This window comes from Alosa alosa, chromosome 3, assembly GCF_017589495.1.
Source record: "Alosa alosa isolate M-15738 ecotype Scorff River chromosome 3, AALO_Geno_1.1, whole genome shotgun sequence".
Lineage (NCBI taxonomy): Eukaryota > Metazoa > Chordata > Actinopteri > Clupeiformes > Clupeidae > Alosa > Alosa alosa.
The window spans coordinates 26,413,444-26,438,958 of NC_063191.1; the positions used below are offsets into that span (position 1 = coordinate 26,413,444).

General features: G+C 42.7%; 1 protein-coding gene and 1 long non-coding RNA gene across 2 annotated transcripts; one reads left to right on the plus strand and one right to left on the minus strand.

The window, feature by feature from the left end:
* The first annotated feature begins 5,400 nt into the window (after positions 1-5,400).
* On the plus strand, positions 5,401-6,569 carry LOC125292560. The gene is made up of 3 exons (XR_007193219.1): positions 5,401-5,460; positions 5,672-5,851; positions 6,227-6,569. It is a non-coding gene; the product is annotated as an uncharacterized LOC125292560 (long non-coding RNA).
* A 3,774-nt stretch (positions 6,570-10,343) lies between these two features.
* Positions 10,344-25,252, minus strand: pdia5 (protein disulfide isomerase family A, member 5; the record flags this gene model as incomplete). Its single annotated transcript, XM_048240039.1, is given in 6 exon segments — positions 10,344-12,689; positions 13,848-13,982; positions 18,004-18,074; positions 20,367-20,497; positions 22,883-23,046; positions 25,182-25,252. Coding segments are annotated over 6 exon segments (653 nt in total), but the record flags the coding sequence as incomplete, so codon positions are not given.
* Positions 25,253-25,515: the final 263 nt, after the last annotated feature.

Genomic DNA, 25,515 nt, shown 5'->3' on the forward strand with positions numbered 1-25,515 from the left:
CAGTGAGATTAGGCACTGCATCCTACAGTCACTCTGTTTGGAACATCGTAATTCGGGTTACAAGATTGATAAGATTAAGTTAATGCGTAGAGGCTATGGATCATCTCAAGGTTTGGGACAACCAAACAGTGTAAGCAAATCCTTATTGTTAGGTGACCATAGCTGTCTTTTCTCTAGGCCTAGGCCTATCGTGTGTCTGTGTCTGTGTGTGTGCATGTGTGTAGCCTACTGTGTGTGTGTGTGTGCGGGTGTGTGTAGGCCTAGGCTAGCTGATATGGCCCCCCATGAACCGAATTCCACCCATCTTGGCATGCATTCAGAGCATGGACGTATTATGAACTTTCGGGCCCCTGGGCCCAGATGTATTAAGGGCCCCCCACTAATTGTCATGGAAATGGGGTATTCGGTCGAGATATTCACAGAAAACTGTATCTGGCCTATCCTCCTTTCGGGTGGGCGACGGATAAAAATGAAAAACAATGGGTCCGTGTCATCTTTGTGGGGCTACATGCCCACCAAGTTTTGTGCCGGTCTATCAGTGTCGGAATCGTTGATGTCTTGCCCATGTTACATTAGCTAGTTCATTTTGCCTAGTTATATTAGCTTCAGTTAGACTTCAGACTTTGCAATTTGATCATCATTCAAATTAGGGCTCAAGGTGTTAATTCATCCACACAGGGGGGTTCCTTAAAATCAAATGCTGTAGGATAGTATAGAGTTAGATAAAGTTGGATGGCTCCAGAACTCACACCAGTGGATTGTGTCTTAAAGGAGCCACACCACTTTTATGACACTAGGCCTATAGCTGTTCTGTTGACCTTTAGATTTGTTGCTACTGGGCATGAAGGGCAGGCCAATTATGAGTTCTGTCCAACATTGATGGTAGGTTTAGAAAAAAAGTCAGCACATTTTAATCATATTGCAATAATACCAATAACCGTGATCATTTTGGTCATGATTTTTCATCAGATGTTCATACTGTATCTCTAGGAATCCACCAGCCACAATGGTAGGTGGAAAAAAATATGTAAGGCTATTTCCATCCCTGATACATACGTACACTCATACACACATTCATAAGTCTCAATCTGTCCATTTCCTTCCACAAAACTCGCCAGAAGTCATCATTTTTTTCTACTGAGCTACTACCTTTTTCAGGTGGGCAGGGGGGCCCTTTTCATGTCTGTGCCCAGGGGCCCAATGGCTCATAATCCTTCCATGCCACGGAGTTAAAACACTGGTCTTGTTTTCAAGTGCAATCAATAATTTAATTGTACATTTTGAAGAAACTTTTCCATTCTATTAGTTTAAAAAAAACATACATACGTACATAGCAAAAAGGTCAGGGGACAGACATTTTTAAAATTAGGTTTAGGGAAAAATTTAACGCCCACGCACTATGACTTCACAAAATCTCACTCCAGCCAAACACCCAAAGTTGGCAACCCTGACAATATTTATGTTACAATATTAATGTGTCCAACAACCACAGCCAACATGACAAGACTCCCCGTTTAAATTGCATTTTAGAAGTAAGCCCAAAACATCACTTCGCCACAGGAATGAAGTTATGGGCTAGCCTACTTCCAAAGTTAAAGTGTATTAGGTTATAAACGAGTACAATATAAAAAATAGAGATGAAATTGTAGATAGTCTAAATAAGTCAAACAACTAGATGTACCGCAGAACGGTACAAAATATGACTGCCGCCCAGTCCAGCACATTTTTTCCACAAAAATAAATCACGCTGAAAGGCCTATATGATTCTAACTGTGTCACTACATTGCATTATCGACACTCAATTCTCACTGGTATCTGCTAAACAACAAGTACCAAAACATGATTAGTTCATTTCACATGTAAAATTCATTTTATACAACCCCACCCCCATCTTGCCTGTTCATAATTCTGAGAAATTCTTGAATTGTGTGCATGTGTGCGTGTACACGTTTATGTTTATGTGTGTGGGTGTGTGTGTGTGTGTGTGTGCGTGCTTGTGTGTTTGCCTGCGTATGTGTGTTTGTGCATGTGCATGCATGCGTACATATGTCTACTGTGTTAGTATGTGTCACACGTATGATTACTGTGAATGTATGTGTGTGTGTGTGTATCTGTTTATGCACATGTGTGCACATGGAATGGGTTAACATGACCCCTGTAGCCAAACAAACGGAAAAAATTGGTCATCCTAGGCCCTACGGTTCTCAAGATATTCACAGAAAACTGTGTCTGCCCTACCCTCCTTTCGGGGGGTCCAGTACAGCGGGGGGGCTACAGATCAAAACGAAAAACAATGGTTTTGGCTATCCATGTGGGGTTACATGCCCACCAAGTTTGGTGTACCCTGGTCTTTCAGTGTCCCGGGAATCCTTGTTGGTGTACGGTCACTAAATGTACACATAAATTATTTTATTGTAAAGCCCCCTATGAACGAAAGTTCACAAAACTTGGCATGCATTCGGAGGGTGTCATAATGATCCTACACTTTCAATTTCGTGCAGTTTTGACCATGTCAGCCAGAGTTATTGTGATGAAAACACCAAATTTTTTGCTTTTTAATTTTTAACTAGGTGGCGCTATACATAAAATAAGTGGTAATGGGATGGGTTGACATGCCCCCTTAAAGGAATTATCCAGAGTAAAATGCACTTTAGATCGATTTACGGATGATTGGGAGTACATACGTTGAGTTGACATCCAAATCATGTCATTCGGATGTGTTTTGAGAAAGTTCGATGTTACCGTTTTTAGTCAAAGCTCGACCAACATACAAAAAAAAGGTGGACCTCCTAGGCCCTACGGTTCTCGAGATATTCACAGGAAACTGTCTCCGGCCACCTACAGGCCAGTTGGTGTATAGTAACATTAATTAATTTATTGTGTGGCCCCCATGAACGAATTCCACTAAACTTGGCGTGCATTCAGAGGGTGTCATAATGATCCTACACTTCCAATTTCGTGCAGTTTTGACTATGTTAGGTCACAGATACCTGCGATTACAACACCTCATTTTTACTTTTTTGTGTTTAACTAGGTGGCGCTATACATGAAATGAGTGGTTATGGAATGGGTTGACATGGCCCTTTGAGATCAACATACAAAAAAAAATGGTCCTCCTAAACCCTACGGTTCTCAAGATATTCACAGAAAACTGTGTCTGCCCTACCCTCCTTTCGGGGGGTGCAGTCCAGAGGGGGGGCTACAGATCAAAACGAAAAACGATGGTTCCATGCTATCCATATGGGGTTACATGCCCACCAAGTTTCGTCTACCCCGGTCTTTCAGTGTCCCGGGAATCCTTGACGGAAATTTGGACATTTAGCAATTTTAGTAGTAGGCCTATTGTAATACAATAAATGCATTTGCTACTGTACATCTGCATGAGAATGTGTTTAATCTGATGCCAAACAATAATATTTCCACAGTGCAAAAGCAGCCTGAACCTAATGAACATCACCTCCTCTTCTCTGCTGTGAAAAATGACATTTGTTTCAGCTCTTGACCGCGCTGAGTTACGCTGAGTGTCTTAGCAACAAATTCAATGAGGCAAGGAAATCGTATCACCAAGGTATTTTACATTCAGCTTGAGAGACTGATAATTACCTTTAACTACCTTGGAGTGCTAATTATCAAAACTACATTATTGCCAGGGAGGCCACTTTTGCATTCAGCACACACAGCAAAACCAAATGGACTGAGCGTCACCTGCATAACCTCCTCTCTCTCTCAAGTGGGGCCAGGATTATTTATGAGCAAGCTAATATTTGTAATTACATGCCTGCCTTAGGCTTTGTAATGTTTTTTAGATATGCATTGTGCCTTCTGGCTGCAGTTCCAAACCATTCAAATAATTTAAATGTAATCTTGGAGTCTCACAACATTGTGTGGCACTATTTATATCAAATCAACTGGATCTTACATGATCACTTTTTAGGGAATAGACACAAGGGTCTTACAATATAATACAATTTGCCTCTAACCTTACTTCAGTTGGTTTGGACATTTCATGTTGGTATTGATGCACTGTAAAAAGTTTCTGTAAATTTACACCCAGATTCCAACATTATTCACCTGTTTACTTCAATAAACAGGACTTTCCAGTCATTAGTAAGACAAATGTGTAAAATCAGGCTCCAACACTGTTATTTACCACGCCCGTAATGTTTATTCTGGAACACACGTACTTCCCGTTATCTATTAACGTTACCTTCGAGCTGGTGATGGGAAGCTGTCTGCTGAGAGAAGACGATACGTTGGAATCATACCCAAACCCATCAACACAATAAGGTGAGTTTATCTGTCATCTTTGACCAGAAATACAACGTTTGAAAGCACACTGGTCATGTTTATACAAGTTGTATAATACAACATCTCTGAATGTTACCCTGCTGAAACGAAGTTAGTAGCAGTGCTATTCAGCTAGCCAAACCCACGCTTTCGCCCTTAAGCCATGCGTTATCGTTATCACTTGTTGATCAAATTTTACGTTTCTCCATTGCAATCTGAAGCCATCTAAAAGTATTGGTATGAGTAGGGTATGCGTAGTTTTTTAAAGTTTAACTCGCGTGATTTACTGCTATAACACTGTTTGCTAGCTAAGTCTGCTTAGCATCATCAGTTTAATAAACCAGTGGCCAAATAAACAATATGGCACAAACGGATCAGTGTAGTGTGACTACTGCTTTCAGTGTTTACTTGTATGCATGGATTTCGCCCGTGCTGGTAATTACTAAAAGTTGTGTTAAGTCCTTCAGTTGACAGTTTAGAAAGCTAATGCTAGTTAGTAGCCTAGCTAGCTTTCCATAGCAGAGGTGGTTGCATGACACGTGTATGGTATTCCTCCTGAGTTCATTTGAGCTAGCGGCATGCAACAGGAAGATGTTTACATGTCATATATGTGGGCATCAGTCCACTGCGTCTATTTATGTGAGCCATACCTAAATTCATGACAATATACCCAATATAGACCTTCCATGCTGTGTTCCAGATTGCCAAATTAAAGAGACATGCAGGTCTTGAATTTCCCCTGGGGATCAATAAAGTATCTATCTATCTATCTATCTAGGTCTTTAGACACACATATATAGAAACCATAAACAATGTGGTTTTGATAAGACAGACCATTTCAAAAGCAAGCACCCTCACTTTGCACACACATACACACATTCCTCACACAAACATCTTATCACACCCGCCTCATCACTTTTAATCATTCAACGGCAGACACACACACACACACACACACACCTTTCATACTCACCTTGCAGACAACTCACATTCACTCACTCCTTACACACACACAACACACTCACAGAGATTACATTCACTTTCTCACTCACACACACACACACATGAAGAGTTGTTCAGTGCCTTTTTTCTTTTTTTGCTAAGGGATAAACTGACTGTAGCTGATGTTGAGTCTTCCAAGCCTACCTGTGACGCCTCGCCTGATATTACTAGGTATGTTTGTTTTCATTCACTAGAGTAATAATGATCAACATATACATATTTAAATCAACTTTTGAACACTAAATGTTTTTTTTTTTTTTTTTTTTTTTTTTTTTTTTTTTCTGTATTGAATTTTGTTTGGACAAAATCCTAAAAGGAATCTAATCATAGTTGACATGTGGATCTATATCTTAAATTTAATATGATAAATTCTTTTTTTCAGGTGAACGACAAGGTAATCATCAAAAGTGGATGGTCAGCATTGAATCCTTAATCGTTTGTGAAGGGTCCAACCTCGCCACATTTCTAACAGGGATTGCGACATGTTTCTCCACCTTCTACAGTATATTCTGAATCTGCAATATCAGGAGGAGGCAGCGTGCACCCTTGAATTCTTCCAGAGGTAAGTTCATGTCACACTTTCGAACCAGAGTTTGTTTTATGTGTGGTATGTATTGGGGGGGTTGTGTAGTAGTCTACTATGTAGTTATAAGCACTACTATGCAGGATTACACCCTCTGAAGAGAGCAATCATGCATAGTACTGCTGTAATAACCACATAACACTATACTTCTACTTTATACAACTGATTAAATCAAATATAAATGCAGTTACAGTAAGTAATAAATGTCAGTTAATTTCATTGTGAGAAAGTGTGTTAACGTTACAAATTCACATCCGATTCATTCACTTTGGCACAATTTTCCTCTACATGAATCCTAGTGTACCCTATCAGTTTATGTAACTCTCTCTCTCTCTCTCTCTCTCTCTCTCACAGAAAAAGGCCCAGAAGAAGCCTAAGAACAATCACTAATAAGTAAAGTGAATGTTACTTGATTTCTCATGAATGTTACTTGATTCCCTCCCTGATTATCATTTATACTCATCTCTTACTTTAAATTCTTCTGGACATAATCTGTCAGTTTATTCATTCTCACATGTACACAAGGCCAATGCGATGCAATGATATTGATAAACATCTGTGATGATTATTCTGTATCTTATTTGATTTTGAAATAGTACTACTTTAGATAACATGTCTACATTTTACATACATATGTGATACACAAGCCTAATGCGATGTTTTTATTTTCCATGATAATTCTTTTGTACCTTATTTCCGATTTTTTGAAATACAACTAGATCAATGCGGTCTACATTTTACATTCATAATTGATACACGAGCCTATCGCGATGTTTTTGTTTTTCATGATAATTCTTCTGTACCTTATTCCTTGTTTTTGAAATAACGATTTTCAAAATACTACTAGATAGCGATGTCTACATTTTAAACGGGCCTAATGCAATGTATTTGTTTTCCATTGTAATTCCTCTGTATCCTATTACCTGTTCTTTGAAATCCGATTTTCAAAATACTACTATGTATCTACATTTTACATTCATACATGATACACGAGCCTAATGCGATGTTTTTATTTTCCATGATAATTCTTCTGTGTCTTATTCCCTGATCCTGAAATACGATTATAGTCAGTCTACATGTTCCTGAATTACTATTTACTATTATCTTGCTTCATGTCCCTTCATCTTTCAAAGATTACTTTACTGTTAGACTGTCAAGTAAGTGCTGTGAAATAAAATATCTGTTAAACTACAAATAAGTAACTGACGTGAACAAATTGATTTTTATCTTTAAAATGTTGATTTGAGAGTGGATGAACTCAATATATGGAACTTGTTTCCTGTAATTGTAAAAAATTAAAGACCTGTTGTGTAACTAAAGTGAAGATCACATTTTTTTCTTGTTACCCAACATGAAAATGATGTTATATACTTAACAGGAATTTAATGTTATGGTAGTCTGCCGTTAAACAACGGGAAGCTCCTGGAAGTCCTGCCAGTTGTTTCCTGTTAATTTACAGGAAATTAATGTTGTTATTTTACATTAACTTAATGTTAAACCAGGGCACCGTTAAATAACAGGAACTTCCTGGAAACTCTGCTGCCAGTTGATTCCTGTTTTTTTACGGGAAATTTTCTTACAGTGTGAGGTTGAAGTTCAAAGCTGTTGGTGACTCACTCCATCACATTAGAGCGCTTGTCCTGTTTTTTTTGTCTTCCCATTGCAATTTACTCGTTTTGATTAAAGCAGTTCATCAGCTGGGGAATCGCCATGCAGAAACCTCCGACTGTTTCATTTGTTTGCATAAATGGTTGCAGAAGAATATGCTGGGTAGGTGCTTTGTAAAGAAAGTGGATTTTTTTTATTGCACACACTGTGCTTGAGCAAGTTTGGAATTAAGGAAACAAAATAAATGTGGCAAAAAAATGATTAATCACTAGTCAACAAATCTAACAAAATAGCATTCTCAATAAAACCCTCAAGTATATCAATTAATTCCATTGCAGCCCTACTAATTGGGCTTTCATTTTGTCAATTTTAGATGTGGTCTGTGTAGTGCTCCAGTTTTCTAAGCTACTCTGGAAATGCTGATGTAATGAGACGTCGCTGTATTTAAAAGGGGGCAAAACCCCTCCTCTGGACAGTCTCACTCAGGCAGGGCTTTATCTGCTCTTATGGTGGCTGTGAAGGTTGAAGTCTGGTTTACTGACAGTCTGATGAGTTCTTGCTGGTCAGTTAAAAGTGTTTCTCCTGGGGTTGAGATGTGATGAGGAAAATAAAATGCTCTAACTTTATATGCCACTGAAATGACATGATAATTGAGGTGTGTGTGTGTGCGCGGATGGGTATTAGAAGGGGGAAGGGGGTTGCAGGGAACAAAAAAGAAAATATATAATTCTCCTGCAGTCTTGTAGATACTGCTACCAACAGCAGTGTTGTTGAGATCAATCCACACAATTCAGAGGAGTATGGATTGGACAGATGATTTCTTTCGCAGATGAATCAGGACCCTATTTACAGGGGGAAGCAGTGTCCTTACTTTCCTTGAACAGCACCCCACCCCCCCAAGAGAGGAATTAAACAAAGATAGAAGCCAATCTCCCCTCATACATCACAAAACCCAATTAAGCTTAAAAATCTATAAATTCACAATTTTATCTGAGGCTGTAGAACAACATGGTATTGTATTTCTTGAATTGGGTGTTCTCTGTTGTTTGGGGTGTTGATATGGATCTTTGGGCAAGAGCGCTACATCATGTATACTGCTGTTAGAACAAAAGAGGGAGTTAGTCTTTATTCAGTGGCAATAATTATGAAGAGCTTGAACCACTGTTGTTCTAACCAATTCGCCTGGATGTCTCCTCGAGGCAGTTTGGTTCTCATTCTTGTACAGAAATGTGTTTAAAATGCATTCTGAGATAGACAGAGACAAAAAGAAAGAAAAAAGAATCCAAAGGGGTAACAGAAGGTGGCATTCAACTTTCCCAGTGTTGGGTATGTACACAGACTACCCCAGAATAAGATACCCTCCAAAAACAACTTCAGTCCAGAAGATATTCATTCAAAATGGTCTCTCTGCTCTGTTCCTATACTAAGGTTTGTTCTAACCTCTTTGCTTTTGATGTCTTGGAAAACTTGTATAGTTTTAAGCCAGAAAGGCAAAAGGTGTGGTGTGGAAGTCGCTGGATTATTTCAACTTCAAAGCTTCACAGAATCACGTGAGGTCATGTCAGAGAGAGACAGTCCTCCTAAGGTGAGGGACACACACAAACCATGGTTGCCCTGAGACACGAAACCCAATTACCGAACAGAGCCCGACGGATTCATGTTTAAAATGCAGAACTGAATAAAACCTGCACAGCCGTTCCTTCTCCCAGCCTGATTTGTATGCCTGCCCTCCTTGTCATCCCTTCCTTGCAGAGCTGGAGCAGCATGCAGTCAACCATGGGAGAAATTGTCCAGCACCTGCAATATCCTCCTTTGGGTGTAATTTTGATTTGAGTAGGGACACAAGCACTCTCTCCCTGGCATTAATCACCCATGCACCCAAGCAGTCATCTACTTCACACTGCCACTAGCAAGTAAAAAAAAAAAAAGATAAATAAGAATTCATCTCATGCAGTGCTGTGGTGTGTTCAGAATAGTTCACATCCTCTTCTCCTTAAGGAAACACTGAAAGCGTTGAGCCTTGAGGCTTGACTTCAGTGGTCTTGTCACTCTCTAGATAATTCCAGAGAGTTCTGTCAAGCATTCAGTTACGTGATGACAAGTTCAGCCCTGGGAAATTGTTTCAAACTGTCAATCCTCCGTTCAAACAACTTCTTTCAATAACTGGACTGGCGTCAGTTCAGCTCGCCACTGTCCCAGAGCTCCTGTGTCTCTTATGTGGGTTGGTGTATGAAGTCATATGACCACCATCTGAAGTGGATTGAAAATGTATGGATGTCAGTCAAGAGCAAGACTACACTCAGACAAACCAAGCTGGTTTTCAGTCTACTTGCCATCGGAAAGGAAGAATTAAGTTCACAGACAGATAGTAGGTGGACATCTGTTCAGACACTTCAAACTAATTTGCATTAAATATTGTTCAGTGGTGAGGAAGTGAAAATAAAATCACTATGGGCAAAATCAATTTGCTAATTTAACAGCAAGGGCAAGACCTTCAGAACAAACATTGAGGAGTCGGGAGGCTCAATGTTCCCATGCCACTTGATAGCTATAGCAACAAGAACTTTGCTTGTTGATAAGACTTTGCCTGCTATTTAAATTACGACACTGAGAGTACATGATTAAGAACACTTTGTACTCTGGCCAGGAGTAAATGAAGTGTGTTCATACACCATTATACATACTGTAGAGCTTCAATCCAAGACGCTCAGTTATTACTTTTAATACAAGTACGAACAAGTCTGGGAGCTCCATTCCCAGACTACACACAGAAGAAAAAGAAAATGGTCTTCATGTTCATATTTCTCCTCCCGATTTCTAAATGTGTATTTGTGTGCATAGAAAAGACAAAACGGCAAACAGATGTTGGAAATGTATGTTTTCTTTATTTTACTTAAGGTGGTCATTTCTAGGGGCAGATCTGCACACATGGCTGGGAGCGGAAATCAAACAAAGGCGACACAGACTTCTTGGCATTAGTGTGGCATCCCCCTGATATGGAGATCTTTGGGATAAAACAGACGGGCTTCCGCTTTGGCGCCTGTGGTCCTGCTTCTGAAAGACTCCCAATATCCCAACACCATACTGTATCAAAGGGCTCGTCTCTCCTGCTGTGGTTACAGGCTCTCCTTCCTTGTGCTGGTCTAGTAATCAGTTATAAGCTTCAAAAAACTAGTAACCATCGCTAGAGGACAATGCAGTGACAACAGATGCCACACTAACAACACGTAAACCCTGAATCAGCACAGAAACACATCTCATCTAATAACAGTGTATGAGGACAGCACATGGTTTGCCATTGAAAGACGGATTTTTCTTTCTCTCTCTCTCTCTCTCTTTCTTTTGTTAATCATAGACCCAGAACAATATACATCAGCTTTCCTGCTTTCCTTGGCTCTTACTGTTTTATTTAATACTTTCTGCACTGCCGCAACTCAGGAATGTAAACCATACCCCCCTCTATCTACACATTTTGTTCTCTCCGCTGTAAGACAAATGTAAACAACTATTTCATTTCGGCAACTAGGGCTCTGCAACATCCAGCTGGAATGCAAATCACGCTGCTCGCCTGCTCCCTTTCTTAATTGTGTTTGGTGATCCCTGAGAATCTTATTCATAATGAAACCAAACTCCTGAAAAATACAAAAGAAAAGTTCAGCTACAGATATGGTCTTTAAAATATGTATAATGTCTTAACACTAGGAACACTTCCAGCAGGCTGCAATTTTGAGTCACTACCACCACATCACGGCTGGGAGATGTACATTCTCAAACCGCACCCACATGGGCATGCTAGGATGCACAGACACTTCACAAGCTCAACATCTTTCACAACAGGCGAAGACAGGGAGGAGGGGGGGTAACAGCAGAGAGCACATCATGGGGGTTAAACTAGTCCTACAGACACAACCACCAGGATGTGTTGAACTTGATGGCCTGGTTAAACGAGACAAGAATGTTCCTTGATTGTCTGCCCTACGGTTGTCCCAACCAACTGAGCTTCAGTAGATCTCAGCGAGTCCGAGTGCACAGATGTCCAGCAGCAAAGGGAGCAAGGTGCAGCTCCTTGCAATGGACATGGGAGTCTAAAGCATCCAGCTGCTGGAGGGAAAAGCACTACAAGCCTTGGCTTTTGATATGTGCACCTACATGTACACAAAACATGGCTGTGGTATTTACTGGCTTTACATACAATGGTAAAAGTTGATCACAAGCAGTGTTGATAAGGACTTTATAAACACAAGAGTTCTGTCAATTCACCAGGATAGGGAACACATATTGCAGGATCTCTTCCACCCTGAACAGGAAATGGATATGAATTTGGCATCGCAATTGCCCACTAACTTTTTGGCATTAAGTTACAAGTTATGACCTAATTTTTGTTTTTCCATAGCTAACAAAATATAATGAGGAATATGATGGCTCCAGCATAAAAACACACCTAGTCAATAGGTCTGATCTTTGAAATGATTTGGACTGATTTCGTTCAGTGATCACCGCACATTTTGTTTAGCTTAAACATTCATTAAGGCCACAGATTTTAGCTACAAGTTCTTTTCGTCATACTTTTTTCCTGTTTTGTATTTCTAATCGACACCTAATATGATATTTCAGTATAAAAATATTTGATAACGGACATGTATATTTGTATTGTTCTTCAGAGGAAGGGGGGGGACAGTGATGAGGAGTCCTGATGAAGGATCACTGTGGGCGTTATGTGGCAAAGCAACATGGCCGATCCCCTCATCAAAGATGGCCACCCACATCTTAAAGCCTTTGGGCCTGGAGATGGCTATTGCATAGATAAAAGATGTAGGTTTGATATTTGCAGTCACAGTATTTGGGAATACTTATTTCTCTTTCATGATCACATCAAAATGCTTCATAAATCAAACAACGAAATAAAACAAACAAACAAACAAAAAAAAAAAAACATGTCCAAAGTGGTGTGATGGTTTGACACTGGTATTACAAAGGTAAGGGCACCGTTGTATACAAAAATAGCCTTTTTTCAGCTGAGATTTTTCAAGTCTCTGATGTCAGTGCTGAGGTGGGGAGCTCCTGCCCAGGTCACAGTGCAATGGCAGGCTTGCCCCTCCCCAACCCCCTGATTGGGCCACAACCACTCTTAAAGCTCCTCCTTCCGCTTGCCAACCTTCTCTTGGTCCCGCCCCCTCAAGCTGCGCATGAAGCCAATGAAGCCAGCCTCCTACAATCACAATCAGAACGAAGAGTCAGTATCAACAAATAAACACAGACGGCATCAACATGGACATTGAGTATCCTTGGTATTATCGGGTCTTTCATTTCTCCAATTTTGTGCAAAGATTCTAGCGCGCTACATTGAAGATAGATTCCTGATTAGAATCAAATATGAAAGAGCAGCATGCTCTAGAATGGTTGCCAAGAACTGTAATCAGTAATTGGAATAGTATTTATTTATCAAAATTGGGATATGCCTCAAATCATTTATCAAAATCGGGATATGCCTCACAACCGGGATACTGAAGTACATGTAAACACAGTCACAGAGAGAGACTACAGTCCAGCTATAGACTCACAGCAACAAGTGCTTAAAGGTTTCAGAATGACACAACTACACATGGATGTTGCCAATAGATAAACAAGTCGTCTGAGGGCAGAGTAAGTATATTTTAGGTGATTCAAGATTGAACCTGGTAAAATAAACAGTGAGAAAATGTTACCACTTACTGTAGATACTGTTAGGTATGGCATTTGAAAAATACTAAAATTGCTTATTTTGCTCTAGGTAGCTGAACACCATTTTAACTGCAACAGCATTGGTGAGTTATTCATTATCAGGCGCTTACACAGAGGGAGGAAATCTGTATTAAAGCTTCATTTTAATTTGTGGGTATGAGTTTCACTGCTGAAGGCTGGCTGGCCTCACTAAGTGCAATTGTCTTTCAACACCTTTTGAATAACCTGTATTGATTTGGCCACCTGGGTAATGGCTTGCCAAAATACTGTGCTCTAGTGCAATTATGTGTTGGCACCGGGCCTTACAGCAACTCTGTGTTTGTAACCAGAATCATCTTTCCTGTTCCCACAGTATGCCTTTTAGACACGTTTGCAGAATGCCATCTGAGTCAAGACAGAGGTAAGACATAAACTTGAGGAACACAAAAGAAAGATCAAAGACTGCTTTGATTTTGGGGATATAGTTCTGGTCATAAAACACCTCCCCCGTCTATCCTAACAGTTTATTTTATTTGTAAAGGACGGGGTAAAAGATAGTTTAACTTTACAGTAGAACATCTGCATCTAATAACACAGCAACATTAACAGGAGAATGTGTCCTTTTGTCACATTAAAGAAACAAAATGGCTCATTGCCAGAAACTTACCCCTCTGTCTCCATTATATTTCTCATGAAATTTGCCATAGTTGTAGTAGTTGAAAGTTGGGTAACCCTCCACACTTTCCTGCTTGCACAACTCATGATTTTGTCCTTTGGTGCAGTCCACCGCAGCGTAGGCAATCTGAAAGATGGCAAATATAACAACGGTCACTCACCGCCATTAGCATTTAACAGCAGTACCATTATGCCAGACATACCTTGCGCATTTGTGTTGTGGCAGCACCACAACAACAGTAACCATAAACAACTGAAATGCCTGGAAGTATGGCTGTCTTTGCACAAAAATGCACTTTTGCATTTGAAAGAAAACACCAATTCAGAAGGAGATTCAAGTCTTCGCCCCCAATGGGACATTGTGCTCCCTTCTCACAACGCTGTTTGTTTACTCTCTCTGCCAACAAGACGCTTAAGCTCAGGGGGATGATTTAGCCTGGCCAACAGTAGCAGGCATGTTCACCAATCACAGCCAGTGATGTGCAACAACAATAATATTGATCACGTCACACTGTCCCTCATCGTACTCATCCGGTAAAGTCAAGAGAGACAATGGCGAAACCTCATAGAGCTTAATATTGGTCACCCAGCGAATTAAAGTGGCTCATTTGCATTAGCCCACGCTTTTCAGTGGGAAATGAGCTGAGGCAGAAATAGCTTCAAAAATGAAGACCGAGTATATCTTAGCGCTAAAGCAAAATAGGGCAACTGCAAGCCAGCACTTTTCTGTGAATGCCTGCACTACTGAGGCTTGCTCTGTGCATTTTACTTAACTGGACTGGAAACAGTATGCGCTCAGGCTGTAGCCAAGTTTAACAGCACAGCTGCTTTGGCAGTGACAGAGCTCTTCCGTGCTATACATTTCCTTTCCCCAAATTTAGCCAACCATTATTTTCACTTGGGAGGGAAAAAAGAAAAGAAAAAAGGTGACTAATACATTTCCATCAGGCTACGCCATTAAGACTGGGGGAAGGAAAGAGACTGAGAAAATAGGGGAGAACAATCACTCTGTGAGCGAAGGAGCGCAATGAAAGAGATTTACGCCGAGGCACTAGCGGTGAGGCAGTTAACGAAACTTTCATAAATGAGCCGTTAACAGCACTTGACAAACAACACGTTCCACTCTTGGGTTCTGAATGCAGCCTGTTGCAAGGTCACCATCTCACTTGATCTATAATGCCTTCGTCAACCGTGCAAGAGTAGATATCCATCAGGCAAGAATGGATGCTGAGACGGCTACTGTAAAAGCAAGCCATTAGAAGGCTAATTTATTCCTTTAGTGCAAAGATTCTATGAGGTCAAACCAATTTTTGTCATTCTCTCTAGTGGAGTCACAATGCTGGTCATTTGTTGGATTAAAAATCTTTATGATTGGGGCATTACTATAACCTAATCTAAACATAGGAATAATTGTAGAGCTTAAGGCATTGGGAAACTCACTCCAATGCCAGCTAAACAACTTGCTCCCTCCAAGTAAACAATAATTGTGCCCCAAGGGTATTCATTTGTACTGTTTGTTTGTATTCAATGACTCCTCTTGCTGTACTTTAGCACCAGACTAAAGAGTTAAATGCAACAAAAAGATTAGAAAGGGGCATGCGACCGCTATTTGCTAAATGAGAACAGCATTCGATTATGAGCCACCTTATGCAACATGCGTGAATCAATGCCCCATGGAGACTCTAACATTAGGCCTGAGGAGTTCGGCCGCAGGAGATGTATCTGCTGTTCAGGCACTGGACGTTTTCTCCTCTGGACGTTTTCTTCGAAGCCACTGATAAGCCCACCCACGAAGGCAGAGGATCCATAAAAGCTCACGGTGAGCCGATCAATCTGAACAGTGCCACATTGACATGAGGAAAATGACCTAAAAGCACACCACTTTTTTCCTCCTTCCTCAAACACTGTGGCTACTGGGGCTATTGATCGTACTTGAAATGGTGGAAGTCCTCCTAACATCAAATTGATCGAGCCTGCCCTGTTGCCCAAACGTCCCAACATTTAAGAGTGAAAGCCCTGCGGCTGCTGGAGAAGATGGCTCTCTGGAAGGACACTTGTGTTAAGACATTACCGTAGGTTGTAACATGGGAACAAATAGAAGGGTTATCAAGTATCAGAAGTACTAATTTACACCTTTAACAAGGAGAGTGCTTTGTCACAAGCACAGGTAATTACGCTGGCAAAATATGCAGGCAATTACACTAGGGTTCTCATTACAAGACAGGATTGCTGAGGAAATTAAAGCTATTCCAGACGGCCTTTCCTTTGTACTTGTGGATATTCAGCTCAATCGGTGGAAGAAAAACAACTCATTGACTTCACTTTATACTTTAGCAACCAACTTATTTTTTATCCCTATCGCATGCGGAAAAAGCCGCTATACTAATTGGGCATCTTCAAAGCTTGTTTTTCTCGTTGTGTTATGTTTGCCTTTGGTAAACAAGAACTCTCAACTGGAGAGAACCACAGTTCATCACTGGGGGCCCTGGCTTGCCCAGAGAGAGGGAGAGGGAGAGAGAGATGGAGAGGGAGAGAGAGATAGAGAGAGAGAGAGAAAGAGCGAACAGGGTGAGATGCCCATCACTCTCCTACAGACCCAGCTACACTGCCAGAGCAAAAACAAGCATGGCACAGTTATGCTGGCTCAGGACAGCGACAAATGAAGATAAAGAGTGTGGATGATGTTCCAAGCCCTGGCAGCAGAGGACGTGAGATGGACACAAAAGAGAACACAAAGAGAACGAAAGGGAGCCACCACTGGGAGAGCGAGAAAGAGAGAGAGAGATAGAGAGAGAGAGAGAAATGAACTGATTGATATAAGTGTAGACAGATAGATAGAAATGCTTAGATGCTGGCGCAGTGGCAGCCAAACGTCCATCAGAGAGGTCAGTCCAGAGACTGGCCAAACTGGGGAGTGGTGTGCATAAGATGAGGGCTGAGAGAAGTGTTCCCAGTCCAACACTGTCCGATCCAATGTAAGCACAATCTAATGTAATCTAATCTAATCTAACCTGGTCCGGTCTCTGCCCTACTCAGCTGTGCTCCGCACCACTCCACCCCAGCGCCAGCAGATGGAGCTTTCTCCGCACGGCAGTGGTCCTTCCAACACCACTCAGCTCAATGTGACGTGAGGAGAGCGGGCCAACGAGTGTCCCACTCAAAACAACACATTCTGCTTTTCATTAAATCACTCAGAAAAGCAGGATGGAGAGATGGAGAGAGAGAGAGAGAGAGAGAGAGAGAGAAAGACCTCGTTGGGATAAAGGGCGTTGTCTGAACAAACAAGTACATGTGATGGGGGTGGGGTGGGGATGAAGCCTGCTTCGCCTCTCAACTGTGCCTTTGGCTAAAGTGGATTTCAACATTCTAGGGGCTTGAATAATGATAATGCGTGAGGCCAGGACTTAAGAGGCACTGGAAGATTAAAGCTGAGTGACGCTATGCATGATGCATTTCAGCCATTTGCAAAAACAATCCAACATCGCAGCTAAACCCAGGCCAATAATAAATGTCTGGAGAGACATGAACTCCAGGTCTCTGCAGCAGAGGGATGGAAGTTTCCAGAAGTTATTTGAGGCCAGGAGGGGGGGTATGGGGGAGGAAAAGGGAGTGAAATTTCACAAGATGTGGACTGGAACACATAAAATACCATTATACCTATTCCACCTCCCCGGAGACGGAGACACCGAACGTGATGCTGAAGATGACGATGATGATGATGGATGATGGGAATGGAGGGAGAGGTGAAGATGAAGGGAGGGAGTCTGGCAGGAACGGGAGCTGAGGCACAAGGGCTGTTTGCAGCTCAGTGGGGTGTGTGAAGGTGCGCACACACACAGACACACATACACACATACGGGCACACACACACACACACACACACACACACACACACGACACGCACGGACACACGCGCACACACGCGCACACACACACACACACACACACACACACACACACGCACACGCACGCACGCACGGACACGCACACACACACACACACACACACACACACACACACGGCGCACACGCACGCACGGACACGCACACACACACACACACACACACACACACACACACACACACACACACACACACAGGCCCTTTGATTCACGACAGAGGGCTCCCCTTAACAGGCTTGAGTCTCACCTTGCGGTCCTCTTTGAAGAGATCGGCGGCCGTGGAGAAGTGGGGGACAGCGTTCTTGCAGTGCGGGCACCCTGGGGGAAACCAAAGCAGAGGCCAGTCAGTTCCTTTTCTCTCCCTCACCAAATGTCCTTAAACAAACCACACACGACAGAAGTGCGGCCCGCTGCTCTGCGGCTGCACAGATCGACATCCGTCCAGGTTAATTACACAGTGAAAGCAGAGTCTCATCAAAGCTACAGGAGAGTGATAACACTGAGAAGTCTGATAACATCTACATGTAGGATCCTATAGGAACACACACAGACACACAGACAGACAGACAGACAGACAGACAGACAGACAGACAGAGAGTACACAGGTAAACACACACACGGCCACCCTGGTCTGTCCTTATTGGAATTTTCCCCCATTAGTGGTGGCTCTCTTCAGCTTTACTATGAGTAATAAATCCCTTTATTGCTCTCATAGATAAAAAAACCTCCCGGGTGCTTTCCTCAGGCCATCTGTATCTGCCATCTGCACACTGAGCCTACTGCTCAGGTGGGCTGCTCACACTCACACTCACACTCACACTCACACTCACACTCACACAGACACACACACACACACACACACACACACACACACACACACACACACACCTCAACCGATGGCTTGCTAATGTTTCAGATCATGTCACAAGCCTCATTAATCTGACAGATGTGCTATATTACTGAGGAAGGCTCATCATATGACCACATGACTCATACATATCTGTGAGGATGACTTCTTGAGATTTGATTGGTGGAATTGAAAGTACACACAATCTCAGCCTTTAGCATAGGAATGGACAATGAGTCAGGGGATTGGCACTTCAGTAAAATATCCATATCTAAAGCTGTAAGCTATCCATTTATCTCCTACACACGGTCTGCAGCTAACATGAGCAAATGTGAGGAATAAGAACAGCAGCTGTGATGACCCTACAGCCCAGTCCACCCTGCTCTCTTTTATTGCAGAGCTGCTGGTAGATTTAATGACCACAAGACTCGAGGAAACAACCAGGACACAAAGCACTTAACGAAAACAGGAAGGAGCCAAAAGGTTGTGTATGGTCATGACACACATGAGCGCACACACACACAAACACACTATAGGTCTGTTCCTGTGATCATGAGATCCATGATTCCTCAGTCCAATTGATTGGCTTTGTTGACCGCCACAGCAGCTAAAACCAGGGAATGCAAGCCAGTGCTTTAAATAATGCCACCAGCCGAGCAGCAGTTGCCTGTTATCGCATCATGTAAAAGGTGTAATAGCCTCTACACTATACAGAGAGACAGAGACTGTTGGGAGCAGGTCGCCGATACGCCCGACACACCAATCACAAGCCGAGACTCAGCCACTCAACGCCGCAGATGGCACAGTAGTCATTATGCCCTCCATGCAGTCGTATTACACTCCATTTTCTAAAAAAGCCTGACCTGCTTTATGCTATTAGCTCACCATCACGAGTGAGCCTCTCGTCTGTTGCCATGACGAAGCAGGGGGCAGGTGCGCTAATAATGGGGCTCCAACAGGTGTAAACAGAAAAAAAAAGAGCAATCATCACCATTTTGTGTGATTGCACTAAAAGGCCCGAATGAGCATTTAAAACAAAGCTACAATGGCAGAAACAACAGACCAATTAGTGCGTTCCACACATAAAGATAAAAGGAAACATGCTGCGCGGCACAGAGGGTGGGATGCATGGAGCCAACAGAGACTTCCTATTCAGTCACGATTAGCATATTGTCTAATGGCATTAGGGTATTAGCGTGACACTGGCTCGATCACAGAAATCCCCCAAATACGGAAATGTTACACGGAGCGCAAGATGACTTTGAGACCAGGAATGAAAACAATAAGATCTGACTCGATTTCTTTATTTATTATCATTTCCTTTGCCATCCTCCCTGGAGTTTTGTCTGGAGGTGTGCTTTTGGAGGAGACACATGCTGACTGCACTGCACTGCTCTGCACCACACCGCGCACTGCTGGGGCTTTGACGTTACCATCAAACACAGACTGCGGGAATTCTCTGCTGTGGCGCACACACACCCTCACATCAAGTATCAATCGACTGTAAGAAACGTTGCTGGGTTGCTGGGATGAGGAGGGACTGGTTGGTTTGTGTCCCTTTTAGACTTACTCCCCGTTTTCATGTTAGTAATACCTTCCAACAGTGCCGTGTGAGATAAGTGAGATATACAATACACCCCCCCTAAAACCCTTCTGCAGTCCTCCAGCCCATGGATAAGATTGGGCAGACTACCACTGACGATTCACCACGAAAAAAAAAAAAAACCAAGACTGACAGAACTGTATTTTCTAGCAGGACTCACAAGGGGCATAGAACATGACCAGGGCGTGCTTCTTCTTCTTCAGCGCCTCCCTGAAGTCCTCAGCTCCCAGGTGGCTGACGCTGGACGGCCTGTCCTCCCAAGACTGCTCCGGAGGCGGAGGGGCCTGGGGACTAGATGGAGACAAGAGGTAAGACAGGAGAATATCCACCAGAATGACCGATTATAGAGAATAACAATACAGGCTGAAATAACAATGGGCCACTCTATTGTACATTCGTACATCTTGTCTGTTGGGAGAAACCACTAGACTGACACATAGTGGTTTATAAAAGCAAGTTTGTAAGAATGGAGAACAACAGAAAGATTGAGCCTTCAACCCCACAGGCCAAAATAGAAGTGGATCACTCCACTGGTCATACGAACGTCATTACAACAATGGTTCACTCGACTGTACACCCATGCATCATGTCTGCCTGAGAGGAAGCACTGGACACACACACACACACACACAGACGCACACAGACACACACAGACACACACCTACCTACACACACACACACACACGTTTATATGACCCTGTGGCAGGGTAAAGTGGGGCCTGCAAATGGACAAGAATGGACGCACCTGGAGATTGGCTTGCTTTGCCCCCTTTCCCCAACCCTGCCACTGTAAGCAAACGGAGGTTTACCTCCCTCTGCTGGGTGGTCAATCAGACCACAGAGCCTGGCTGCCAGAGAGGTCAATTGAAGTTGTGCTTGGTTAAGCATGTTCAAAATGAAATTTCAGACATGCCAGAGAAGGGTCACATCTGAGAAAACCATATAGATCCTGCAGGCTTACTGTCGCACATGGCATCTTCTCCACACTGTAATGCACATTTATACTGTAGAACCTATCTATTACTTTGACCACTGTACGGATACTTTGCATTGCAAATGGATGTGAACCCTTAAATATCCACAAGGAAAATCTCCCTGTTATGGTTCTAATTTTTAATTAAAGATATAGAAGCATATTTACTGAAGGTCTGTACTTTGAGGGTCTATCTAACATGTTAATCAGACTAGATGATCAGATCATGACCAATGAAACCCCAGTTGAAATTTGCTATTGATTTTTTTGAGAGGATTGCTTCTATTGGCATATAGACTATTCCTGAATATGCTCTTGTAAACTTGCATAAACTGCATTAGACAGTCTTAAAACAAGCCCCCAGGGGTGTTTAAGTTTTTCCACTGTATTTAATCGCAAGTGACTAATGTAACGTAAACACCTCTCAAATAATTAGCCTTTGCAAATAGTTTTTTTTTTTTTTTTTTTTTTTAAAGTTGTCGCCTGATCATCACCTGCATCTATCCAGAGTAAACATCACTCATTCATGGACCATGATGATTGCACTGGCTGGCCAGCTAAACAGAAGAAGACCATTCCTAATTTGTTGTTTAGCTGGTCGCGTTTAACAAGTTTAAAAAGCCTTAAAGGTTTAGACATAGATTAGAAAATCGCAGACTGAGCACCCTTCGTAAGTATGGCCCCTAGTCTCTAAGGATCAGCAGAGCAGTCAAGTGTAAGAACCATTTTTCTGAGAGGCTTTTGTATGGTCTTCACGACTAACAACTCTTGACAGTAGCTCAGATGCACACGACCTCTAGCTGGATGACTTGAGACGTGAGAGCTCGAGTCTCTGCTAAATCCAGGTGAAACCATGAGTGGCCTCTTCAAATAACTCCAAAAACCTCTTCAGACATGCACACCGGACCCTGAAAACAAACAAACTCCGCCAGGTTACAGCCTCGTCGTCATGGCCGGCTATTTATAGAGCGCCGTCGTGGCATCATATCGCATCCTCATGATGGAGGACACCACGGAGAAGACGACGCGCTTCACCTGCCAGCGACCTCTGCTCCGGCTCCCCATCCCCACCCGAGACACGTCGCCTAGATGGATTGCCAAGGGCACGGAGGTCAGACACTATTTATCTGGGCCACTTGAAAGAGGTCGTAGCTGCGAAAATAGAAAGTGTGATGCAGTAAGCATTTATCCCTCATCTGATACTAATGAGCGCAATGCGGGTAAAAGCAATTCTCACAAACATGAACTCTGCATCAACTCAGTTTCTCCTCATCTGGGTGTTAATAACCGTAATCTGGAATAATCCTCTTGTCATATTTTGACGACTGGATCATAAAATCCCAGATGAGGCGTGCTTGCCTCACGATGCTCGCTACATGCTGTTCACTTCGATCGCAGTGGCGTGGACAGAAAGCAGGAACGAGAGAGAGAAATCTTGAAGTGATTTTCTAAAACATGCCAAGAAATGAGTCAACATTTCCTGTGCTGTAAAAGTCTTCCAGATATCCAGAGTCCATAAGTCATATGTCATCGGCCGTGACATGGGGCTTGAAGACACTAAACATGGTCGATGTGTTTAAGTGATATGAGTGAAGAGTGCGTGAGAAAGAGAGAAAGAAAATGACGGTGAGAGAGAGAGAGAGAGAGAGAGAGTGAGAGAAAGAAAAAAAAGAGAGACAAACAAATGTCAAGAGCCATCTCACTTCTGCAGCCACTCGATGATCTTGTCCTTGGTGCGGAGCTGGGGCAGGGTGTACTTGTCCTCTCCTTTCTCAAAGTACTTGACCGTGGGGAAGCCGGAGATCTTGAAGCGCTCGCCCACCGACTTGTGGATGGTGGTGTCCAGGGCAGCCAGCACACCGGGGCTCTGAGACAACAAATAGACAAACAAACAAAGTAAGAAACAAACAACTGAAACCACACTGAGCAGGAGACAGCAGCATCCACTGAGCTCTAAACTTGCATTTTACACATGAATAAACACATGAAAACTAGGGAACATTTGCTTTTCTATGGGAGCAGAAGAACACATTAATGAGCCTAACAAAAAACAGGATTACAGAAGGTTCCTCAGATCCATTACATAACAGACATACCATAGAATCCTATGTAATGACAGACAAGGAAAGAAAAATCACTTCAATGACCTGATGAAAAGGCTTGAGTCTTGCGGTTAGCTCAACGCTCCTAACTGCTGCACTTGACAGTAGACTCCAAATTTGGAGATACTTAATTTTAGATTACTTGATTGTGATCCATGACTTTTGCCCTCTTGTAAAGAAAAACAAATCTTGTTGGAAAGAAAAGAGAATTACAAGGCTCTCGAGTAAAACTACTATGACCTTGTAAGGCAACTTCTAACAGTGAACAGATTCATATTACTATCAAAAAGAAACCTTATTCCAAAAGTTTCAACTGTAGCATTTCTGTATGTCCAAAATAGCCCCCAGGTTCAATTACACAGCCTATTAATAGTTAGTGTGTTGTCTCTGAGCTTGTTATTCATGATTGCATGCTAATTGCCGTAAAGAAATGAACTGCAGCGTCAGTGAGAATGGCTGGGCTCAGGCCAAGGCGGCCAGAGGTAGCTGGCGCAGATGAGGTGTGTAATATTTAAAGGCCTGTGGCTCACTCTCTCTCTGACAGCTGTCTGCAGGAGGCAGATAATGAACCCACACTCAATTAAAGGTAGAAGCAAAAACTAGAGCGCTTCAAAGTGCTGAACACTGGATTTTTAATAGCCTCAGCTGGAGGTAAGATTTCCGTCATCTCACGCCTGACTCATTATGTGTGTGCAGCAATGCTTGGTACAGGAAAAGTGGTTTTTAGTCAGAATGATAACTTTGTGCTCAAAAGAGTTTTTCATTCATGCTGAGCTACAAACAAGCACTCAGTAACAATATTTACAAGTGTCTTTGTTAAAAAAAAAAAATCCAATCTCCCTCAAAACAAACAAGAAACTGTGAATTGGACACAGTTTACTACGACAATGCATTGCGCTTTCATTCCAGCGTGTCTCGGCACACGCAGAGGAGTGGATTCGGAGGAACGAAAACAAATGACATCAGTCTGCAGGGACATGAAGACCTGGCTGCACTGATTAACACGAAAACTTGCGTATCACCCCCCCCCCCGAACCAAAAGCGCCGCTCCCACACACAGGCACACAGCCATCCATCCTCCCTCCTCTGGAGTGTGAGTGGTAGGCCAGAAGCAGGCTGGGTGCCGAGGGGGAGAGCGAGAGCTCTGGGGATGAGCTAACCACTACTGCGGTGACGAGGGCCCTGGCAGCCGCTACAAACGCTGCCACTGGAGTATTACCTAAAGCTGCCGCCACGCCCAGAGCTAATCAGAAACAGGACACACAACATGACAAGGGGGGCCTGCTGCAAAGGTCGTCCTCTTGCTGCCTCGGTTATAGCTTAACTGCAGGCTTTACAGCCCTCTCTCTCTCTCTCTCTCTCTCTCTCTCTCTCTCTCTCTCTCTCTCTCTCTCTCTCTCTCTCTCTCTCTCGTGACTGGTGGGGGTCCCAGTCACCTCCACAGAGATTGGCACCCCTTGATAGGGATGAGTGGAGAGCAAAGGGATTATAAAATCAATAAGAGCCTGCACAAGGGCACACTGTAATTCTCCGGTGTGCAAAATACATTTGATTTCATTACTGCTAAAGAAAAGCTGAGGCATTCACGGGAGCATGAGTTATGACATAATCAAGTGCTCTCGTAAAGAGAATGTGACCTCCTGAAGTAATCCAGGTTTTTTGGGACGGCACAAGTCATCATCGTATCCCGGGTAGGCTGAAACTAGAAATGTAAATGCTTGGGACTGTTTCTGCAACATTTTGCAGATAATGACATAATTTTAGACATTTTAAAACATGCTTACGAAGCAGGGCGGCTCTGAAGCTTTTTTTTGTAGGTCAGTGCTGATTTTACAGTCTGAAAGAGGAGTGGTGCTCATAAATGCACGTCGGCGAAGAGCTGAAAGGAGAGGCCACTCACGTCTGGGTCTTTATTGAGGAATTCGGCGGCCTCATCATACTCCGGCTTCATCTTCTTACAGTGGCCACACCCTGAGCAGCAAAAATCAAACAAATGCATGGGGTTATATAAGTGGACACACACACACATACTCTTGCTCACACACACACACATATTCTTGCTCACACACACACACACACACGCTCACAGGTCATTAAAAGGACTTTTCAGTCATTCAATGTCATAACCGTCCACTTCACGCCAAAACAACATGGTGAGATTTACACCAGCCCGTCAACTCTCTAGCAATAATAAGACGCACATCGATAAATTCAAATAAGACCCAACACACCCA